This window comes from Dendrobates tinctorius, unplaced genomic scaffold (assembly GCF_039654945.1).
Source record: "Dendrobates tinctorius isolate UK_male_01 unplaced genomic scaffold, ASM3965494v1 ptg000062l, whole genome shotgun sequence".
Taxonomy (NCBI): Eukaryota; Metazoa; Chordata; class Amphibia; order Anura; family Dendrobatidae; genus Dendrobates; species Dendrobates tinctorius.
This window is the reverse complement of record NW_027361730.1, coordinates 3,762,296-3,780,994: the sequence shown is the minus strand read 5'-3', so window position 1 is coordinate 3,780,994 and position 18,699 is coordinate 3,762,296. Positions and strand designations below refer to the sequence as shown.

The 18,699-nt window shown below is 42.5% G+C and overlaps 1 protein-coding gene across 1 annotated transcript in view; it reads left to right on the top strand.

Annotated features, from left to right (window-relative positions):
* The first annotated feature begins 7,485 nt into the window (after positions 1-7,485).
* KCP (kielin cysteine rich BMP regulator) overlaps positions 7,486-18,699 on the top strand; it is a 265,538-nt gene continuing 254,324 nt past the window's right edge. Inside the window, exon 1 of the mRNA XM_073579223.1 lies at positions 7,486-8,295. Within this exon, the coding sequence (XP_073435324.1) occupies positions 8,178-8,295 (118 nt within the window). The 5' untranslated portion in view covers positions 7,486-8,177. The remainder of the gene's footprint in view (positions 8,296-18,699) is intronic.

Sequence of the window (18,699 nt, the reverse complement as noted above, 5' to 3'; positions counted from 1 at the left end):
AAAGCAAAGTTTGAAGGAGAAAATTATTATTTCAAATAAAAATCTTTTTTTCAAACCTTATCAATGTCTGGGCTAGATTTTAAATTCATTTGGCAACTCATTTGATTAATAAAAGTATGAATTTTCATGGAAAACACAAAATTTTCTGGGTGACCTCCAAACTTTTGAACGGTAGTGTATATACATGTTATTGAGACACATATATATATATTTATTTATATTTCATAGAGTTCTACATAGCATAATAGCCACTAAATCAATTGCCAGCATATGTAAAATCAATTCAAAACCCGACATGAAATGACACATGGTTTACATACAGTAAACCATTTCATCTCATTTATTTTTTTATATGTCTTTGACTAAGAATTAGATTAGGGTATGTGTGTAAACTTTGGGACATGTAGGTGTTAAATTATGGGGTCAATTAATTAAAAAAAATTGTGTGGGCTCCCGTGGTAATTTCTCCACCAGAGAGGAAAAGCCAGTGAGGGCAGATATTAATAGCCTAGAGAGGGATCATTGTTTTTGGCCCCCTCTGGCTAAAAAAATCTGCCCCCAGCCACCCCAGAAAAGGCGCATCTATAAGATGTGCAATTTCTGGCACTTAGCCTCTCTATTCCCATTGCCCTGTAGCTGTAGCTAATGGGTTAAAATTAATGGGTTAATGTCACCTTGCTATTGAAAGGTGACATTATTAACCCTAGAATAGTAAAGGGTTAAAAAAACGCACACACACTCCCTAAATAAAAATTCTTTTAATGAAATAAGCACACCAAGTTTTTGACCAGATTTATTAATCTGCTAATCCCAAAAAAATCCATGGATCTGTAAAAAAAAATACAATAAAAAAACAAAAATAAACATACCTCTCCGCTGTTCAGTCAGGTCCCCCGCTGCAATCCACCAGAAGGGGGTTAACTGGTTTACAACGGGGACCGGTGCTAATGCGACCGGCCCCACTGTAAACCACTGCAGAATGAATTAGTTTTCTCTGCGCAGCCTCCCTGGCTGACCGGAGATGACCTAATGAGCATGGGAAAGTTTCTGAACTTTTTCTCACACTCATTAGTTCACCTCCGGTCAGCCGGGGACTCCACGCAGCCTCACTTACGTCAGCGGAAATGATGAGGGTGTGTACAAGAGTTGTAGCAGATTGAGGGCTGAGGAAGGGACGTATTCTGGAAATATTTTTGAGTTGGAGGCGTCAGGAGGTGGCAAGAGTTTGGACATGCGGTTTGAAGGACAGGGCGGAGTCGAGAGGCAGCGGATTTCTGGTGCGGGAGAGAGTGTGATGCCGTTTAACATAATAGATAGATCAGGTAGGGAAGATACATGAGATGGAGGAAAGATGATGAGTTCGGTTTTGTCTACATTGAGTGTTAGGAAGCGAGAGGTGAAGAAGGAGGATATGGCTGATAGACACTCCGGGATTCTGGACAGCAGAGAGGTGACATCTGGGCCAGAGAGGCAGATCTGAGTGTCATCTGCATACAGGTGGTACCGGAAGCCATGGGAGTTTGAGTTGTCCTAGGCCAAGGGTATGGATGGAAAAAAGTAGCGGCCCCAGGACAGAGCCTTGGGGGACTCCAAAAGAGTGAGGACGGGATGAGGAGGTAGTGTGGGAGTGGGAAACGCTAAATGTGCGGTCGGAAAGGTATGAAGTGACAGGGCAAGGTGTTTGATGCCAAGGGAAGAAAGAATCTGTAGCAGTAGGCAGTGGTTGACTGTGTCGAAGGCAGAGGACAGGTCGAGAAGGAGAAGGATGGAGAACTGTCTGTTAGCTTTGGCTGTAAGTCATTAGTAATTTTGGTCAGGGCAGTTTCGGTGGAGTGGTGGGGGCGGAAGCCAGATTGGAGGTTGTCAAGGAGAGAGTTAGATGAGAGGTGGGAGGGAAGCATGCTGCTCAAGGAGTTTGGAATCAAAGGGAGCAGTGATATGGGGTTATAGCAGAGTATAGTAGTTGGGTCAAGGTTTGTTTTTTTGAGGATGGGTGTGATGGTGGCATGTTTGAAGGCAGAGGGGAAGGTACCAGAAGATAGCGATAAGTTGAAGAGATGGGTTAGGGCTGGAATGAGAATGTTAGTGAGGTTGGGGAGCAGGTGGTAAGGGATGGGGTCAAGTGCACAGGTGGTGAGGTGTGATTTGGAAAGGAGATGAATGAGCTCTTCTTCATCGATGTTGGAGAGGGAGGTTATTAGGGAAGGGCAGAGGTATGTGGAGTGGTTGGTAATGCCTAGTTGTCAATTTATTCATAAATAACAGAGGAATTGAATAACCAAATTCCAGAATTGTTAATCATGGAGTATATACCTATGTACTGAAAACAGGCATATTGGGAGAGTTGACTGTGTCTGGTATACAGCGGTGATGTTGTGTATTTGGGAATAGACTTTTAGTATGTTTGCCCTTCACATGCTCACGTCTTCAATCATTCTTCTACATTATCTATATAGTAGATAGTTTTTAATTTCCCAAATCTTTCATGATAGTTATGTTGATGGAATTCATGCATATACATTTTTTTAGGTGCTAACACAATTCAGAAAACTTTCTACCTTCATGCATGATATACAGTATATGAGGATCATACAATGCAATTTCTAGGTTAAAGGGAATCTGTCACCAGGTTTTTGCGACCTAATCTGAGAGCATCATAATGAGACCCTGATTCAAGCGATGTGTCACTTACTGGGCTACTTAATGTAGTTTTATAGCAGCAGGAGATTATCATTAGAGGCCTAGTAAACCTGCTGCCAGGTAATCAAACATATTCCTGAGCTCTGTATAAGCTTGCCCCAACACTGATTGGCAGCTTTCTGTGTACATTATGCATGGGCAGAAAGCTGTTGAACATGGATGGGGGCGGGTTTATACAGAGCTCCATCGTCAGATGATTGGTAGATCTGCAGCAGATCAAACTGTGATTTTATGAAAATGACAGGAAGAAGCAGAGTATGTGACACATCACTGGAATCAGGGTCTTTACCCCTACATCTTGCTGCTCTCAGGGTAACAAATACCTGGTGACAGATTCCCTTTAAATGAGAAGCTTTGGGTATGAAAGGTATTTTCAGTTAGATAGTTTCTAAGCATCTAAGTTAGTCTTTTGCATGTTCTAGGATATATTTCCAAAGCCTTTGGGACATTCTGTAGCACTTCGGCTAAATTAATACATTTGTCCTTAGAACTGTAAAGAATATAACTTCTCCACATGTAGTCCTGTTCTCATAGCAAGGATACTGTATATCACCTATATTATGTTGAACTGTTATCGTTGCGGGTCAGCCATAAACATTTTGTATGGAAAAATGTTAACACATTTAAGAGGACGAGGCATGGATTGCTATTCTTTTCAGTTATAAAATTAGGATCAATACAGACACACACAATAAGGTAAATATCATAGAAGGCAAACAAATTTTGGAGGAACATTTCTGAAATTTAGAATAAAACACATGTACCCTTCATGTGTAAGATCGTGGCTTATGTTTGGAAACCAAGATCTTCAATTGTCCCAGAGAACATTATTTGAATACAGTGCATCCAAGGAAAAGTCATGTGTACATAGTACGTAGTGTATACATACGTCAATCTAGTTCATAACAGCTAAAAAAAAGACAACATCAAAAATAATATTAAAATGATTTCTATTCTTTGGCATTGACATACACAGATCAGCTATAATATGAACAGCGGAAAATGTCTGCTGGAAGAGTTCCACAAAGAGGGGCAGGTGTGGGACTAGTACGAGGTGTCTGACCCATGTGACAAGGGCCAGGTCTGCCTGAAGGTCACAGACTGTCCCAACCACATCCTTTACTCCAAGGAAGGTGCCACAATGGGGGAATTTGCCTTCCCCACCGAGGAGAACAACATGTGTAAGGTTAATTGGACGCCAAGATCTGTGAGGAGATTGCTAAAATGGAGAAGCTTAAGCCTCTGGAGGTCAAGCTATGTACGGTAATGTGAAGGATCTGCCTGAGCACATCATCAATGATTCTTCCTACATGAAGAACAGAGAAGAAGAGATGAGTGATACCAATGAGTTCACACAATGTCTGCATTCACAAGCATCATCTCTATGTGTTGTCTAATGGACTTGCTTCTTGCCTAAACTGGATCTCTAAAGATTTTTCAAGGTGAAGAAGTTGATTGAGTTATTGACTTGGGCGACTCTGACTCCTTTTCCTGTGGGTATTAATATTTTGGAAATTTAATGTACGACTTTCTAGTTTCCCCAACATCAGCTCCTAAGATTCTTGTGAATATCTTCCGTCTGTATAACTCATCCAGTGTCATGCACCATGTAGGCTGCCCTCGGGCACATCACTACCTGGTGTACGATGATCTGCAGATTCTACTATATATATATATACACTCACTGGCCACTTTATTAGGTACACCATGCTAGTAACGGGTTGGACCCCCTTTTGCCTTCAGAACTGCCTCAATTCTTCGTGGCAGAGATTCAACAAGGTGCTGGAAGCATTCCTCAGAGATTTTGAACCATATTGACATGATGGCATCACACAGTTGGCGCAGATTTGTCGGCTGCACATCCCTGATGCGAATCTCCCGTTCCACCACATCCCAAAGATGCTCTATTGGATTGAGATCTGGTGACTGAGGAGGCCATTTGAGTACAGTGAACTCATTGTCATGTTCAAGAAACCAATCTGAGATGATTCGAGCTTTATGACATGGCGCATTATCCTGCTGAAAGTAGCCATCAGATGCCTGTTCTTAGCTGAGAGGAGTGGTACCCAGTGTGGTCTTCTGCTGCTGTAGCCCATCTGCCTCAAAGTTCGACGCACTTTGCGTTCAGAGATGCTCTTCTGCCTACCTTGGTTGTAACGGGTGGCAATTTGAGTCACTGTTGCCTTTCTATCAGCTCGAACCAGTATGCCCATTCTCCTCTGACCTCTGGCATCAACAAGGCATTTCCGGCCACAGAACTGCCGCTCACTGGATTTTTTTTCTTTTTCGGACCATTCTCTGTAAACCCTAGAGATGGTTGTGCGTGAAAATCCCAGTAGATCAGCAGTTTCTGAAATACTCAGACCAGCCCTTCTGGCACCAACAATCATGCCACGTTCAAAGGCACTCAAATCACCTTTCTTCCCCATACTGATGCTCGGTTTGAACTGCAGGAGATTGTCTTGACCATGTCTACATGCCTAAATGCACTGAGTTGCCGCCATGTGATTGGCTGATTAGAAATTAAGTCTTAACACACAGTTGGACAGGTGTACCTAATAAAGTGGCCAGTGAGTGTATATATATATATATATATATATATATATATTATATATATAATTTATTATTGTTCAGGCCTCCATCCAAAACAGTTCTGGCCCATCGATGCATGCACTTCACAAGACTTCCAGAGGTGTCTTGTGGTAACTGGCACAAAGGTATTAGCTACAGATTCTTTGAGTCTGTAAATAGTGTATATGGGGGACTCTCAACTGGGATCTGACTTGTTTTTGCAGCCCATCGACACAGATGTTTGATCAGATGGAGAACTGGGAAGTTTAAATACTTTGAACTCTTTGTCATGTTCCTTAAACAATTTCTGAACAATTTTTTTTTAGCAATGTGGCAGGGTGAATTATAATATTTATCTTTCTAAAAGTGGCCACTGTCATTAGGGAATGCCATTCTCATGAAGAGGTGCATTTGGTCTGTGATGTTTGGTCTGTAATATTAGGTGTTAAGTGTCAAAGTAACATCCACATGTCATGACCCAAGATTTAGGCCTTGAGTGAGGACATGTCTGTCTGAAACGTGAAGGACAGTGGTAGCTTTTTAACATACATGAAACTAACTGGATGTGTTATAGGAATTTTCCTTGTTGCTGGAATTTCATTTTTCATATGCAAATTTGGTCCACCTAAGTCTTTGATACCAATGTAGTGGAGTTTCTGGTCCATGTAGCTTAAGTGATGAGATGACTGCTTGTTAAGTTTTATGTTTAGATAAGTGACACATGTTAAAGTAACATCCACATGAATGTCATTACCCAAAGTTTCCCATCAGAACATTACCCTGAGCATAACATTGCCACCAGTGGTTTACCTTCTTCCCATAAAACATACTGGTGCTATGTCTTACCCAGTTAAGCCATGCAAAAGCGCCTAAGTCCACTTGATGTTAAAGAAAATGTGATTCATCACAATATACCACCTTCTTCCATTGCTTCATTGTCCAGCTCTGTTTCGCATTTGGTAATACTATGCACCTTTCACATTGGACCTGAGGTTAGCGTAGGTACTCATACCACCTTATGTCACTCAGCCTCATATGCAGAAAGATTTAATTCAGTCTCTGTTCTGACATCACTATCATAGAGAGCACTATCTTTTTCAGTAGTTTGCTCTACAGGAGCTCTTCTGTGGGATTGGACAATCATTTGCTCCTTACATACACCAATGAGCCTTGGACACCCATGACCATGTCACTGGTTCACTAGTTGTCCTTCTTTGGCCAATTTTAATAGGTTATATTCAATGCATCCCAGCTGTTCACCTTCATAATTTGGCCCTTGTCAGTAACTCAAATGCTTACAGCCCACTTTCCCTTCTTTCACCACATTGACTTCAAGACTTTTCACGTGGTGCCTAATATATCCAACTCATTTATAGTTGAATTTTGTCATCAATGTACCCACTTCACCTGTCTTCATTACATTACCTCACTGAATGGACTTTCTGTATTCCTATTTTTCATTTATGTTTAGGGATAAATGCATTTTAGATTCCATGAAATCATCAACCTGATCGCAGTGGTGGCACAATGGCCGTATCTGTGCAGCTGTAAGTAAATGAATTTTACCCAAGGACAATGAGGTATGGAACATGAGCTCATACTAAATTTGGAAGCTTGAGTGATTAACTGCCCTGAATAAAAATGTGTGCTCTTAATACAACTTATAATATGACACCAGTGTGCCTCCGTGCTTTGGATGTGGGCCAGGAATTGCTATTTTACAGCCTGAATGCAGCCTTAGAATAGACAAGTAGTAGGAAGTTTATGGATCAGCTATAGTTCACATAGTGGCTTCTATTGTAAATATAACCCTGTCATTGCCAGGGGAACATAAGGAAGCACGCATATAGGATTACAAACACATCCCTGTGCAATAACTTCTGATTTACCTTTCTAAGGTAAATAGAAGCAAATGTTTAGCTTCTCATTTACTGATAGCTACTACTATATAATGATGAGAAAAGGAATGTGGTGTGAATTTTAGAGGAGGGATCTGGGAGGGGAGAAGAGTAAGATAATGAAAGGGAGAGCAAGAGAAAGAGAGCATCAGAAGGGTGGAATACTATGGCAAAAAAAAAAAGAAAACTGGGAGTGATGAGGGGGAGGAGAGACAGGAGGAGAGGTGGGGAAGGATTACATGGAAAGACATAGGAAAAGAGTGTGGAGGGAGCGAATGTTAGAAAAAATCTGAAAAGGGGAGGGATAAAGAGGCACACTAGGGAGCAAACTTACAGAAAATAAGCAGTCTATTGCTAAAGTTTCTTTCTTGCCAAAGACTCAGCTGCTTCTCTCTACATAAAGGAGCTGCCAGTAAAAAGCAGCATGGTCTGACACTAGCAAGGTATTTTCTGCACTTTAGGACATGGTATCTGTCCCCATACAAGACCAAACTTGTGGATGTGCGACCTGACCATCATTAGCAAAGACAAGCCCCAGTTTTACCTTCTCTGCATTAGAGGTAACATCTCCTCACACTGCTTGAATCTTCAGGTGAAGCTGCTTAGCTGTGGTCCTGCCCAGGAATCCTTAGAGAGCCCTCACAATTTGTGCCCTGAAGCAAGACAAAGGCATCTTCCTGCGTGTCACCATTGCAGGTCCTCAGACTAGTCATTCTGGTGGTGGATCCAAAACTTATGCATTGACTACAACATGTGCTTCTATGGAGATCTCAGTGATTCTTATTGTATTAAAGCAGTATCTATGTAAGTTGTCCTAACACCTTTTCCAGTAGTGAGACATTGATGTGGTCACATTTGTGCTGCAGCACTTTTAGGTGTGATGCCCTCAAGCTTATATCTGGAGGCACACTGACTACCAATAGCTGGCACATCACTGTCACAAGGAAGGGAACCTTCAAGCTCTGAAGTTGGCATGTAGTTTTCACTGCTGATGCACTAAACTGCACCATGCTGTCACCAGGATGGACTTTTCTTCTGCCTCTCTTATTTATGCCTGTTTATTGCCTGAGCCAAGAACCAGGAGACCAAGATATGGAGCTTCCACTCCAGTACTTTGATGACAATGGTGAGTACAAACTGCTGAGAACTAATTGACCTGAAGATTGGATATTTGGTGAGTGCCCAGCACAAATTTGTGTTAATTTTCAGGATATCTTTCAATTAAAATATTTACATAAATACAAAAGGAGATAAAACGCTTCTGTATTTATTCATGAATTTGTCAGTAAATATTTACACATAATGGAAACTTTGGAATTAGTGTTTCCTGAACAGCAGGTTTTGTGGTTATTATAGCTGATGATCATAAACTGCTTTATAAAAAAAATGCTTAAAAAATGAAATATCTTTTCAGCTTAGAAATGAAGGCATGTGTGTATACTTTGAAATATAGAAATTGCAGACAGTTTTGCCGAGAGCTATTTGCTAATGATGCTAGCTCTGAGGAACCATTCAAAAGTATGGACTCACTAGGGCAGTGTTCCCCAACTCCAGTCCTCAAGAGCCACCAACGGGTCATGTTTTCAGGATTTCCTTAGTATTTCACAGGTGATGGAATTCCTGCCTGTGTAGGCAATGCAATTATCACCTGGGCAATACTAAGAAAGTCCTGAAAACATGACCTGTTGGTGGCTCTTGAGGACTGGAGTTGGAGAACACTGCACTAAAGTGTCAATGATGTGCTGATGTTCTGCACTCTACAAGTTTGCAGTATTTCTCTATGTGATTGTGTTCATAAATCAAAAGCATAGCTAATAGCTAAGATCAGATGCTAAACCTGTAAGTGGGCAATTCACCTGATTGCTAATGATGACTTCACTTGCCTCTGTATGGATAAAGATAAGCATTGTGTTCAGAGTGAAATACAATCATCCCACTTCTTATTCGGGGGAGTATGTTATAATTTAAGTTAACTTTGGAGATGCATGAATAAAAAAAGAAGGTTGGACCATACATATCAAGGTATAAACGTGTAGATACTTAGCAATTATTACCAGCCAGTCATTTTGTAGAATCTTTAGTTGAATAAATCATATACAGGCAATAAATCACAGTTCATGATAAGACAGTCAAGTGACCACCGTATAGAAGTAAGGATTATGCGATCAAGTTCAGTGCACAATGGCATTGAAGAGCATATAGTGGAAAACATGCACCCAAGAACCAGATTTTAAGGTTAAGGCCGGGGTTACACTTGCGAGTGCAATGCGAGAAACTCGCGTGATTCTCTTGCATCAATACCAGACATTGCCGCCGGCACTCGGGACCAGAGTGTGCGGCTGCATGTATTTCTATGCAGCCGCACACTCCGGTCCCGAGTGCCGGCGGCCTTAGGCCAGTGTCACACTTGCAACTGCAATGCAAGAAACTCGCGCGAGTCTCTCGCCTCGATACCCGGCACTGCCGGCGGCGGTTCGGACCAGTGTGTGCAGCTGCATGTATAGACAACAGTATAGATAGAGATAGACATATTACACAAGTAGGTGAAAAGGACACAGGATGTAACATGGTGCAGTCAGGTATTCTTTGTAAGTGCAGCACGGTGGCTCAGCGGTTAGCACTGCAGCCTTGCAGCGCTGGAGTCCTGTGTTCAAATCCCACCAAGGACATCAACTGCAAGGAGTTTGTATGTTCTCCCCGTATTTGCGTGCGTTTCCCCCGGGTACTCCGGTTTCCTCCCACGTTCCAAAGACCTACTGATAGGGATGATAATGTGTGCAAACTATAAAGCGCTGCCCCAACGTGCATTTCACCTACAATGCCTTCTTCTTCTCCTCCGCTTGTATAGGTAAGTTGGAAAAGATAGCTATTGACCTAATGAGCATTACAAAAATGTAGAAAGAATGGCGTTGTTGCTCCTGTTCAGCACCCGTTCTCCCTTTAACATGCTTTTACAATAAAGCCTTGACTACTTTAACTGGTGAGTGCCATTCTTTCTACATTTTTGCAATCTGGATTTGCTTGTTTTTTATGAATGTGCACCTTAGGGTTAACAGCTAATTGCCGGCTGTGTGTCTCACACACACTAAGTGCGGTTCGGAGGTGTGGATCTATGTGACGGTGCCTGCCATCTATCCTTGGATTTTGCAACATCTATTTTATCCTGCATTTTCACTGAAGGCTTATCATAGACAATCATTCCTAAGAACATCCATTTCTCAATAATCTTGCAGTGTAAACACTCTTCCAATTACCCGATGAATGAGCAAAATGATGAATGATCATTTGTACAGCGCAAAAGATCATTGTGCATCATGTCTTGCAAGCAAAACTCACACTGCCAAGAACAGTGGCAGCCTATTATCACACAATGATCCATTAGAGATCACTCATTGTACCTTGTTTACCCCTGCCTGCCTGTGTAAGCACCCTATTAAACGTTATGTAGTGCCGGAATTCAGTCCGTGTAAATCACGAATATTAAACCCAGGCCAGCAGGCCAAATCTGGCCCTCAGTGTAATTATATTTGGTCCGCAAGAAAATACCAAATGTCTACTAGAGCTGGCCCGCCGGTAGACAGCGCATGTACCTCTAATACTACAAATCCCGCGTTTCCGGTTCTGGTACACTCCTTGGTTACTACAAGACTGTTTACTACACACCCGTAGTAACACGCTCCCCAGTTATGATGCACTTCCTGATCGGCATTCCCCTGAGCTGGAAGTTTTCTCCTCTTCTTCTTACATCAGCGTGTACTTACCTTGTGCTCTCCCATACATCTCAGCACCCATAGCACCTATTACCCTCTATGTCCTCCACAAGTTAAGCACATGTATGCCATTGAGCTATTCAGCTGGTGCACTCACGCCATGATTTATCTTATTACGGTACTGTATTTTATCATGTATTCTCCATTTTGTTTTTTTTTGTACATTGTTATCATTTCCCTATGTGTTGAGTTCCTAACATTTTTCTTCATTACCTACCATTTCGACTGAGAATATTATTTTTTAGTGCTGTTTATGTATTTCTGATGTTCTATATTTCGCTATATTTCCAATTTGAGTCATCCCATCCTTTTCATTTCTCTGTATATTGTTATCTACCATCTCCACATCCTTAACTTCCCCTTCAGTATTGGGGTTCTCCCTACCCTAGGCAGATTCCCGCAATACCCTAGGCAGATTCCTCCAACCCAATCTCCCCCTTTTTTCTGTCTCGATTAATGTTATAAATATCAAGGTTGGCCCACGTCTTTGTCCAAGTTTTTAATTTTAGCCCACTGTGTATTTGAGTTTGACATCCCGGATTCCCTGGTGTAAATGAATCATTAGGTTATGTTCAAGCATGACCCTGAATTTATTGGACCAGTCTCCGCCTCAAATTACATAGGTACTTTTCCCCTGCATTATTAAGTGCTAAGCTGGTAGAAATATAGTGGGGAAAATAAGTATTTGATACACTGACGATTTTTAAGTTTTCCAAAAAATCAGAAAAGCATATTGTTTTCTTTTCACTTAAAGGGAAGCTGTCACCTCGTTTTGCTGCTATAAGATGCGGCCACTGCCTTTGGGGCTTAGCTACAGCATTCTATAATGCTATAAAAGCTTAATGGAAAATACACCCATTCAGAATACAATTATAATAGTGAGTAATGTCGCAAAATATTACGGGATAGGTCTGAATTGGAATATATATAGCGGGATAATTGCTACCATTAATTAATACGCAAGAGAAAACACACACAATCAAAAAATTCTATAATGCTGTAGATAAGCCCTCAGTCCGACCTGAAAGAGAAGAAAAACATTTTCATAGTGCCGGCGGCAGTGCCGTGTATTGAGACGTGAGACTCTTGCGAGTTTCTCGCAAGTGTGACCCCAGCCAAAAGCAGTTTAAGGTGAAAGGTTGGGCTTCGTTTTTCTGTTTCTTTACAGGGGCAGTTCATTTTCCCAAATTTTACATTGATGTCTTATCAGAGAGCTGATAATTACTACCAGGCTAGAAGGGACATGTTAGTGATATGCTGTTGTTCTAAGTGCCTGCATTTCCGGTTTGCTTTGATCGCTGATTTGTAGCATTGTGAGAAATGAACAGCGTGACAGTGGTGTTTTACAAATATGTGAAACGCTTCCAGCCTGCAGCTTTTTTTTTGGTGCTTGACCCCAAATTCCCTCTTAGTTAGCTCCAAGGAAAAGAAACACAAATAAACGCTGAATTTTAGTGAAGTGTAGTAAAATAAGGCTTTTCGGAAAGTTAGGTTAATACTGATGGAGAATATGTATTTGTGAGCTGTGATGTGTCGGTGAGAGAGGAAACAGTGACAGTAAACAGTGTGCAGTGCCGAAACGACAAAATAATCCTCCAGCAGGGCTCTTTTCACACTCACAGGTTACAGACAGCTACTGGAAAAGTTGAGTACCTTTATAAATACATTAGATTAATACCCATCTTATACTGAATTCTTACAGTTGAAAATTGTATGCATAATTCTACAGGATGATATTGGAAACCATTTTTGGAAATAGCAGGTTTCTTCACAGATTTACACCGAGCAGATTTTAAAGTGTACCTCCATTTTAAAAAGGAAAAACAATTCTAATGAATTTCTTTGCAATATAACAGCTTTTCTAACTCACCCTATGGGTAAGTGTACACAATGTCTTATATACACCTCTGTAACCACATAGTTTTTGAAGCAATGTTTTTCCTGAAGCATTTTCTTTGTTATCTTTTTTCAGCACAAGCTGAAGAGCCCGGCGTTGCCCGGGCATAGTGACTAACTACGGTTAGTTATAACAAATTATAATGATTATATCTAAATATCTCTCTCTCTCTCTCTATATATAAAGCTGATCGTTCAGCCCCGCCCACTCCGCATAGCCACATTGACTATAATATCCCACATCATCCCGTCAGCCAGAGCCACCGGACTACTACCCCTAATATCCCACATCATCCTGTCAGAGCCACCGGACTACTACCTCTAATATTCCACATCATCCCGTCAGCCAAAGCCATGAGACTACTACCCCTAATATCCAACATCCTCCCTTCAGCCAGAGCCACCGGACTACTACCACTAATATCCCACATCATCCCATCAAAGCCACTGGACTACTACCCCTAATATCCCACATCATCCCATCAGCCACAGCCACTGGACAACTACCACTAATATCCCAGATCATCCCATCACAGCCGCCGGACTACTACCCCTAATATCCCACATCATCCCATCAGCCAAATCCATCAGACTACTACCCCTAATATCCAACATCATCCCTTCAGCCAGAGCCACCGGACTACTACCACTAATATCCCACATCATCCCGTCACAGCCACCGGACTACTACCCCTAATATCCCACATCATCCCGTCAGCCAGAGCCACCGGACTATTACCACTAATATCCCACATCATCCTGTCAGCCAGAGCCACCGGACTACTACCCCTAATAGCCCACATCATCCCATCAGAGCCACCGGACTACTACCCCTAATATCCCACATCATCCCGTCAGCCAAAGCCATCGGACTACTACCCCTAATATCCAACATCATCCCTTCAGCCAGAGCCACCGGACTACTACCACTAATATCCCACATCATCCCGTCAGCCAAAGCCATCGGACTACTACCCCTAATATCCAACATCATCCCTTCAGCCAAAGCCACCAGACTACTACCACTAATATCCCACATCATCCCGTCACAGCCGCCGGACTACTACCCCTAATATCCCACATCATCCCGTCAGCCAGAGTCACCGGACTATTACCACTAATATCCCACATCATCCTGTCAGCCAGAGTCACCGGACTACTACCCCTTACATCCTACATCATCCAGTCAGAGCCACCGGACTACTAACCGTAATATCCCACATCATCCCGTCAGCCTAAGCCATCAGACTACTACCCCTAATATCCAACATCATCCCTTCTGCCAGAGCCACCGGACTACTACCCCTAATATCCCACATCATCCCATCAAAGCCACCGGACTACTACCCCTAATTTTCCACATCATCCTGTCAGCCAGAGCCCCCGGACTACTACCCCTAATATCCCACATCATCCCGTCAGAGTCACCGGACTACAACCCCTAATATTCCACATCATCCCGTCAGCCAAAGCCATCAGACTACTACCCCTAATATCCAACATCATCCCATCAGCCAGAGCCATCGGACTACTCCCCCTAATATCCCACATCATCCCGTCAGCCAGAGCCATCTGACTACTCCCCCTAATATTCCACATCATCCCGTCAGCCAGAGCCATCGGACCACTACACCTAATATCCCACATCCTAACTTCCATACCGGGTATCCATTTAAGAGGGAAGATGTGCCTACGGGATGGAGACTGCGTGATGGGGATAAAGGCATGGGAGGGTGGATTCATTTCTGTCATGTGCTCTCTGCTCCTTTCTAGAGGCAGACAATGGCTGGGAGCTTATGTCCCCAGGGATATTAGATCTCTCACACCATGGCAGTGTCTGCTCAGGTATTGTCGTGGAGTGAGAAAATTATTGCTCATAGCGTCCAATCACAGCTCTTTGCTTAGTGATTGGTTGTAAGGAAAACTGTTGCTCATAGCAACCAATCACAGCTCAGCTTCTTTTAAACAGCTCTGGTGAAATGAAAGATGCTTCGTGATTGGGTGGTGATACACACACACATACATACACATATATATATATATTTTTTTTTTTTTCAGGCAGATTCCAGGTGGAATGCACCTGAAAAAGGTGCCGTGTGCACACATCCTTAGAGGTTTTACTGGTAACCAACAACACGGACCACTCAAGGCAGTGCACTAAACTAATCAGCGTCCGGCTCCTCACTCTAATTTATCATCTTTAGTGAGGGAGCAAGTGCATAACATCCTATAATGCTGGCTCCGGCATTGAAGATGGTGGCCTAGCACTGGGAGCTGGATGTTGACTAGTTTAGTGAAGCCAGAGCACGGTCCTTGATCAGCCCATGTTTTGGGTTAACAGAAATAAACTCTAAGGGCTCCTTCAGATATCCACTTTTCACACATGAGTGCTTTTTCACAGATAGCACTCATACCATGCATGTGATTTTTTGCAGACCGAGAAGTTACTGGAAAATATGGGTGACATGTCCAATTTTGATCCGAGCACAAGTCAATGAGCCAGTGAAAAAATCAGACTGCTCTAGGATGACATCTGAGTGCGGTCCTTTTTTCACAGACTGTCATAATGGAGAAAATTCTTTCTCCACCTAAGAAAAAAATGAATGACACTCAGACCACACTGTGATCAAACTCCGATCAAAGTCTGATCAGAATAATCAGTTTGTGTTATTCCGACGTGGAAAAATCGATGTTAGAATGAGCCCTAATAGAGATATACGTGTGCCAACTGGGGGGGTGGTCCCTTTTGGCTGCGAAACCGACTGGAGACAGACGCAGGTAAATGTTCAATCAGGCCCACTTTATCGGGTGTCTTCTTTGACATCCACAGCAATACGACAGCTCCTGCATGCTGGCCCGGGTACCTGTCACCTCCTCTTACTCCTGTTTACGACGGCCGTCTGGGTTCTTTCACTGTGGCTGCCGATAGGCCCACGGCCACAGCGCTTCCCCCCGGTCGAGTCCGTCCGCTGCGACACTTACTACCCCTTCAGTGTCCAGCCATCCCCAGGCATCCTTTGTTCTGAGTCTTTGTTCTGCAGCTGTCCTGTCAGGGCCACACCCCGACTATCTTTCTCTCCTCCGTCTCCTCCTGAGCTCTTTCTTCCTCTGTCTCCTCCTGAGTTCTCCTTAACCCTGGGACTCTCCCTCCTTTTATTCCCTTTCCTTGGAATTCCCCTTCTTAGTCCCCGTAACTCCGCCCACCATGACGTGGCATTTCCTAGCTTCAGCTGCTGTTAGGTCCTCTTCTCACTATCCCTATGTCTTCATCTAGTGGCCAAAACTCAGTACTACACCGTCTCTAATTCTTGCTGTTGTCCCACACATATATATAAATTATAATAAAGCATTGTACACAGCACCTTTTACATTTGCCTTCTTCATCAGACAGTTCCAGATATCAGTCCACTCTCCTACAGAGAAATTTAGAAAAACGATTACATCGGAAAGTCCTGCATTATAATTGTTTTTCTTTTGAAAGTGGAGGTACACAGCAGCAGAAGCCCCTTCATGCAGCAAAAGAGTTAATATTTTTCCTATTACAGATTGATGAACAGAGTCTGATATGAAGATGGCAATTCCCGAACTGCAAATCTTCATAGTAAGCTCTATGCAGACAAAGTCAGCAAGGAATGCTGAGAAATGCAAATTTTGAAGAGTTCACAACAGTAGATGCTGCTCTGAACTATACAAGCTGTGAGTAGGATACAAACAAGAGCAGCAATGCAATGTATTTACAAAGTTTCCCATGTTATAAATCCCGAATATTGTAATATGTGAGTTGATGATTAAAGATGGATCTATGTTTTTATGAACTTGTCCAGTTTCTATTACACATGAAGACAATGGCTGAACATACACTATGTCCTATTAGGGTATATGGACATCATAGACGTGGGTCCCTATTTTGCACTTACCTCTATCAGACAATCCCCAGTCCCTGAACTCAGTGCACAAGTACTGCAGGAAAAATGCCTGGCTGACTGGGTGGTCGGAGTCCGGGATCTAGGGCAATCAGTGATCACCCTGAAGGTTCCATTTTTAGAGCAATCTCTAATAACACCATTAAATTTAGTTACGGTAATTGCAGTTTTATGACCCATTTCCTTCATGTGCTTATAATGACTTATTAATGTTCTAATGCTATTACAATGTTTAAACAAGCAACCAGCCAACAAGAGCCCGATTTTCATTTACAGTGGGGAAAAAAAGTATTTAGTCAGTCAGCAATAGTGCAAGTTCCACCACTTAAAAAGATGAGAGGCGTCTGTAATTTACATCATAGGTAGACCTCAACTATGGGAGACAAACTGAGAAAAAAAAATCCAGAAAATCACATTGTCTGTTTTTTTTTCATTTTATTTGCATATTATGGTGGAAAATAAGTATTTGGTCAGAAACAAGCAATCAAGATTTCTGGCTCTCACAGACCTGTAACTTCTTCTTTAAGAGTCTCCTCTTTCCTCCACTCATTACCTGTAGTAATGGCACCTGTTTAAACTTGTTATCAGTATAAAAAGACACCTGTGCACACCCTCAAACAGTCTGACTCCAAACTCCACTATGGTGAAGACCAAAGAGCTGTCAAAGGACACCAGAAACAAAATTGTAGCCCTGCACCAGGCTGGGAAGACTGAATCTGCAATAGCCAACCAGCTTGGAGTGAAGAAATCAACTGTGGGAGCAATAATTAGAAAATGGAAGACATACACGACCACTGATAATCTCCCTCGATCTGGTGCTCCACGCAAAATCCCACCCCGTGGGGTCAGAATGATCACAAGAACGGTGAACAAAAATCCCAGAACCACGCGGGGGGACCTAGTGAATGAACTGCAGAGAGCTGGGACCAATGTAACAAGGCCTACCATAAGTAACACACTACGCCACCATGGACTCAGATCCTGCAGTGCCAGACGTGTCCCACTGCTTAAGCCTGTACATGTCCGGGCCCGTCTGAAGTTTGCTAGAGAGCATTTGGATGATCCAGAGGAGTTTTGGGAGAATGTCCTATGGTCTGATGAAACCAAACTGGAACTGTTTGGTAGAAACACAACTTGTCGTGTTTGGAGGAAAAAGAATACTGAGTTGCATCCATCAAACACCATACCTACTGTAAAGCATGGTGGTGAAAACATCATGCTTTGGGGCTGTTTCACTGCAAAGGGGCCAGGACGACTGATCCGGGTACATGAAAGAATGAATGGGGCCATGTATCGTGAGATTTTGAGTGCAAACCTCCTTCCATCAGCAAGGGCATTGAAGATGAAACGTGGCTGGGTCTTTCAACATGACAATGATCCAAAGCACACCGCCAGGGCAATGAAGGAGTGGCTTCGTAAGAAGCATTTCAAGGTCCTGGAGTGGCCTAGCCAGTCTCCAGATCTCAACCCTATAGAAAACCTTTGGAGGGAGTTGAAAGTCCGTGTTGCCAAGTGAAAAGCCAAAAACATCACTGCTCTAGAGGAGATCTGCATGGAGGAATGGGCCAACATACCAACAACAGTGTGTGGCAACCTTGTGAAGACTTACAGAAAACTTTTGACCTCTGTCATTGCCAACAAAGGATATATCACAAAGTATTGAGATGAAATTTTGTTTCTGACCAAATACTTATTTTCCACCATAATACGCAAATAAAATGAAAAAAAAACAGACAATGTGATTTTCTGGATTTTTTTTTCTCAGTTTGTCTCCCATAGTTGAGGTCTACCTATGATGTAAATTACAGACGCCTCTCATCTTTTTAAGTGGTGGAACTTGCACTATTGCTGACTGACTAAATACTTTTTTTCCCCACTGTATAAGCCGTGGAAAATGAATCCTGGAGTTTAACTGGATGCTATGTGTTAGAATTCTTCTTT